The sequence below is a fragment of the Notothenia coriiceps genome, unplaced genomic scaffold, assembly GCF_000735185.1.
Source record: "Notothenia coriiceps isolate Sejong01 unplaced genomic scaffold, NC01 NC01_scaffold00027281, whole genome shotgun sequence".
Classification (NCBI taxonomy): Eukaryota; Metazoa; Chordata; class Actinopteri; order Perciformes; family Nototheniidae; genus Notothenia; species Notothenia coriiceps.
This window is the reverse complement of record NW_011359982.1, coordinates 273-6112: the sequence shown is the minus strand read 5'-3', so window position 1 is coordinate 6112 and position 5840 is coordinate 273. Positions and strand designations below refer to the sequence as shown.

Sequence of the window (5840 nt, the reverse complement as noted above, 5' to 3'; positions counted from 1 at the left end):
CAGGGAAATACCACCTCAACCAGTTTTTACCGGAAATTAGTTCCATTCAGAGGATAAAACACATACAACAGTAATTCCACTCGATATTTGTTCACTTGAATTTCACTTTGAATGCTTGGATATTCTCAATGGGTGAATACAAATGAGTATAATATAATAATAATAATAATAAAAAATGTAAACAATTACACCGAAGCTTTCTCAGGGTGGGCCAATGACTAAACTGGTTGGGCCCTATGGTGGCTACGCCACTCCTCACAACAAACACTCACTGGAAGATTGAACCCTGGTATTGTACAACTCAGAATAAACATCAAACTAAACTGCATTGACCGGAAATCATCTGTTATGTGTCTGCATATGGATCACTCTAAACCTCACCTTTGTAATAATGGCAATGGCAATAATTGCCATTGCAGTCTGTGAGTGCTCAGGTTTCATTAGAAGTGACTAGATTCTCTGCTCAGAATGCTTTGAGGAATGTAAACACTGTCGGCATTGTGGATAAGAGAAAGCTCTCTAGCCCTGGGCTGTAGGCTATGTCTTATAAGGATACACAGCTATCTAAGTACAGCTGACGTTCCTCCACACACTGAGTGCCCATGGTTCCTTTAAACTTATTTTAGGTAAACCACTCCCATAGGTTGAGTTGACTCAACACAGGCTTTTCTTGCATCACTTTTGAACATGCTGTTAAGAGGTCGCCTTTACACTAACCTTCGGTCACACAAGTTGGAGTACCCCTTATACACATGGTCGTTCAGTGAATGCCTAAAAGATCATTGAAATTACTCTTATCTGCAGAGTAAATGTGCTTTCCCAAACCTTTGTGGCAGCAACAGGAATATTGTGTCCCCTATTGAATATGAAACCATAAGTGTAGACATGTAGATTATTCAGTGAAGTATGTCACAGGAGTAGAACAAATTAAATGAAATATCACTTATAAATATAGTATGAAACTGTTTGGAAAGATTGTGTTAGATTGGGAAGAAACAAAGATGTCATGCATACAAAGAGATGCTAGTAAATGTCCGGTTCATGATCTGCATGATGATGCTTGGTAGAGAAGACTGTCTGGTCCTAAATGGACACGTGGCCGCTCTCCCAGCCCGGTCTGGGGGTGGCGGTCACCTTGTACCGCGCCGGCTGGAGGACCACGCCAAACTTCCCCTGGAGACTGGGCAGAGAGTGCCCTGTGGGGACGGAGAGGGAGAAGCGCTGCAGGATCCACGACAGGAAGAGGAAGAGCTCCATCTTAGCCAAGGCCTCGCCCAGACACACCCTGACCCCCACTCCAAACGGCAGGTAGCTGCTGGACGGGACCCTCACTCCGGTGCCCTCACTGTTCAGGAAGCGAGCTGCAGAGGAACAAACCGAGTCACAACAACACAAGCAGGTTCAACCACCAGACTGTGGCTCACACACTGAAAAAACTGAATCTGACTTTAAAGGGGACCTGTCATGCAAAATACACTTTCTGATGTCTTTTATACATAAATATGTGTCCCCGGTGTGTGAGGAGACTCACAGTGTCAGAAAATAAAACCCTCTCTCCTTTCCTCCATGCGCAAATCTCTAAAAACGGGGCTACAACGGAGCTGATCCTGATTTGCTGCCGATATTACATAATAAGAAATGTGGGCTGGCTTTACGCCCACGGCCCTATCAGAAACGTTGCTATCAGAAACAATGCGCAACGTGTTTTGGACGTAATATGGTCTGTGTTTAAATTAGCAAGCATCGCTAACACTCAGAGCTAACCTATACTGGAGAGAGTATGTGTAAAGAAGCCGGATATAAAAAGGTACTGTCCTTGTGGTAAATCCTTGAGCTCCATACTGTTTCAGAAATAATCCGTAATGTGGTTTTGAACCAGATATGGCGTTTAATCATGGCAGTGTTTAGCTGACAATCTGCCGGTAGAATCCCCCCCCCTTTTTTTTACATTTCTTTTTTTTTTTAAAGCTTTATACCCAGAATCAGCACTTTAGTAACAGGGTGGAAATATAGGACACGAGGCATGGCTATAATGGGTGATCACTGATCTGTTTGGTATTTTGAGCAAAACATTTCATATAGGCCTACATGTTTTTTATATATTTGTATATATCTGAGACCTATGCTATTGCCTAAAAATAGCATGATAGGTGACCTTTAATTAAATGGATTATACAGTTATAAGGTAAGTTACGTATAACTAACCTTATAACTGTATAAGGTTAGTCAAAAGCAATAATATTAAGTTGAACCTATTTTGGTATTTAAACTGAATATTATTGCTTTCAACTCACCTAATACAGTTATGTGAAATCTCTTGACCTAATACATTTAATTAAAGTTTTTTCAGTGTAGGTGGTCCACATGTGGAAAACTGTTTGATTTAACATTTTTTCCTGCTAAAAATGCTAAGGAATTTAGGTTAAAGTACAGAAAATAAAGTGCTATCTGTACTATCTTAAAAGGTCATTTCGTATTAATTTCAAAAATAAACAATGTAGCTATTATTATTGTTCCATTTGTTCAGGTTTTCACCCGAATACAATATAAGTAGCTGAATTGATTTAGAACAACAACCACTTATCCCTGCAAGATGACATATAGAGTATCCTGAGCAACTAGGGTTTTATTTCTGAACAGATAATAGCACCAATAAGGACATTCCATTGATACTAACTCTGTAGACACTACGTTTAATAGTATCCATGTTTTAAATGTTCTTATTTAAAAGGATAATCCCACTATATTATCATTGCTCTAGGTGGTTGATAGCCAATGAACACTCAATGTTAACTCTACATCCTGTGTCCTAATAACAATAACAGAGATGGCTTAATCCTTTGAATTGTCAGAAATCTGGATCTTTCTTGAGTTCAGGTATTATCTGTCAAAAGCTTTCTCCCAGCAGGCATGAGAAAGGCTCTCCTCAATGCCAACTTTGAATCACACTTCAGTGCCTCCTGTTCTTGGATCAGATATGGCACACATTGGACACAGTGTCCTCTCACCAGGGTCAAAGAGCTCAGGGTCTTTCCACTCCTTCTCATCGTGGTGCAGGGACCACAGGTTGATGACGACTCTGGTCCCCTTCCTCACTGTGAAGGGCCCAATGCTGCACAGATGACACACAGTGGTTCAGTGATTGCAGGTCTGCTTGGCGATGCCTTACAAAAATATCTTTGTAAAGATGAATATTAAGCACAATTTTCCATAAGGAATCCCGAGCAGTCATGTGATCAGTATTTATCAGTAAACTGCTGCGATGTTGATCACCTAAATGATTTCCTTCCTGTGTGTCAGAGGGGGGGGGGTAAAGGCCCCTGAGTGTACCTGGTGTCACTGAGGGCCACATGTGGGATCAGCAGAGGGGCCACAGGCCGGATCCGTAACACCTCCCTGATGGTGGCCTCCAGGTAGGGCAGACTCCCCCTGTCACTGAGCTGGGGGGGGCGGTCCCCCCCCACCTTTCTGTCCAGCTCCTCTTGGATATGCCTCTGCACCTGAACGCACACACACACACACACACACACACACACACACACACACACACACACACACACACACACACACACACACACACACACATACACACAAACACGCACACACAGTCATGAATATCCACGTTCTGTACCAACAATACACATTTACGATGGTGTGTGTGTGTGAATCATAGTCACACTTACTAAGTGCAATACTGTGATAACCTAATAAGCCATTTAATAAACCTGACATACTTCCTCAAAATCATAACCTAGACTCACATGGGGAGTGAAATGACCAGTGGTGTTTAGTTACTACCAACATTGACTCAGAAGTACTGTGCTGAAGTACAATTTTGAGAGACTTGTACTTTACTTGAGTATGTCCATGTTATGCAACTTTGTACTTCTACCCTTCTACAATTCAGAAGTAAATGGTGTACGTTTACTCCACTACATGTATTTAATACCTTTAGTCACTTCACAGATGTGGATGAATGAGGTGAAATATAATCAAGTGTTAAATCAGACTTTAGTTCCACCTGGAGTAAATCCACAAGCTACCCTGCAGTATACAAAGTCATTCAAACTAGCTGCACCTTTACCAGGTTTGAGAACACTTTAATGATCAATCATTATAAATCATATATATATTATTCTGAAATGGATCAATCTTTTACTTTTGGTACTTTAACTATATGTTGATGATAATTATTTTCCACTTTCACTTGAGCAACATTTTGAATGCAGGATTTTTTGAATGCAGTATTCCTAGACTGTGTTACTTCTACTTTAACTCAAGTACAAGGTCTGAGTACTTAAATGTGGAAATATAATGACTTACCCTATTTTGAATAGAGTCAGAGTAGCTTCCAGTGGAGTGCAGAGGAACCAGCTCAGTTATATTAGTAAAAGTCAAAGAAAGGCAAGTTGAATAGCCAACTTAAACACTAAGTCAAACTCTAACTGAATTCAGACAGAGCGTGAAGCATGTGTGAGCCAGAAGAATACAGGTCCAGGTACGTTACTGCTAAAGGGAGTCCTCCAAACACACAATATATGGAGGAGGAAATAAAGCCCTTCACAGCCCAGGCAGAGCCATCTGTGGTGTACTGTGCTGCTGATCCTACCTGAGGGTGATGGAGGATGTAGGCGATGGCCCATTTCAGCACTGTGGTGGTTGTCTCCACACCGGCTCCAAAGATGTCCCCCACAGTCATGAGGAGGTGGTCCTCGCTGAGGCCCACAGACTCTGCGCTGGTCTCTGCTGTGTTGTTGTTGTCGACGCTGCGTTTGGCCCTCAGGAGCGCGTCCAGCAGGTCCCGCTGCACCTGGTCACTGTAGTCCGCCTGGTCAATGGACACAACACACATCACAATCATCATCAATCAATTGTTGTGAGCCTTGGTCAGCGCGGTGAGAGTTACTATCACGTGTTGCTCCTGAAGCATGAGGTGTGATGCTGTTGGATCGCTGCTTGTTTTCCACTGTCTCTCAGCCCGTTCCCTCACACTGTTTTTAATTGATTCGTATGAAACGTCATGCGATGCAACGAAATACAGGTCTTAGCGGTATGGAGTTAAATCTGGGCCGAAATATTGATTAAATTATTTTTTTTCATTTGGGTTTATTCGCATTCAGATATGTTTTCTGTTTTCTGAAATAAAAAAAACACGACTTAAAAAGGGAAAAACGATCTGAACAAGACAAAAGATTTGAGATCCGGAAAAAGACATTCGGAATCTGAAAAAAATAATTACTTAGGTAAAAGAAATGTTTAAAACAAATAATTTGAACTCATTAAAAGTGTGCAACTTTATATTTCTTCCCTATTTTATCAGTGACAATTATATAAAGATTATATAAACTGTGGGTATTTGTTGGCAGCTTGATTATCTCACCTGTAAACGATAACCATTGTTGCCACTAGAGACAGATTGTATGCATATCACTATGCTGTACCTTGTGTTCATCATATTTCTTCTGTAGAAGTTTGTCTCTGATGGAGACACACAGCTTCAGAAGACGCAGGTCTGCATTTGGAAAAATCTGTGAGAGAGAGTCAGATGTCATATACAGCATGATAATACATCATATATATCACAAAAGTAAATATATTTTCTCTATGTTGCAGTTTCCCCTTTTGTTTTCCCAGTATTCTTGTTATTTGACTCCAGATGGGTTGTATGGTCATAGTGGGTTTATATAGCCCATTGCTTAAATTACTTTTAACATCAGAAACTTTTGGATCAGTGTGTCTGCTGTAAAGAAACAGCCATGTTATTCACCGTCATGTGGGCTGTAGTCAGCAGCAGGAGAGGACTGTTCCCCCAGAGGCTTTATGACATACACGTATCTATG

General features: G+C 41.2%; 1 protein-coding gene across 1 annotated transcript; it reads right to left on the bottom strand.

Moving 5' to 3' along the window:
* Positions 1-251: 251 nt before the first annotated feature.
* On the bottom strand, positions 252-5528 carry cyp17a1 (cytochrome P450, family 17, subfamily A, polypeptide 1; the record flags this gene model as incomplete). The annotated part of the gene is made up of 5 exons (XM_010785177.1): positions 252-1361; positions 3009-3112; positions 3331-3500; positions 4610-4828; positions 5442-5528. Coding segments are annotated over 5 exons (858 nt in total), but the record flags the coding sequence as incomplete, so codon positions are not given.
* Between the last annotated feature and the right edge of the window lie 312 nt (positions 5529-5840).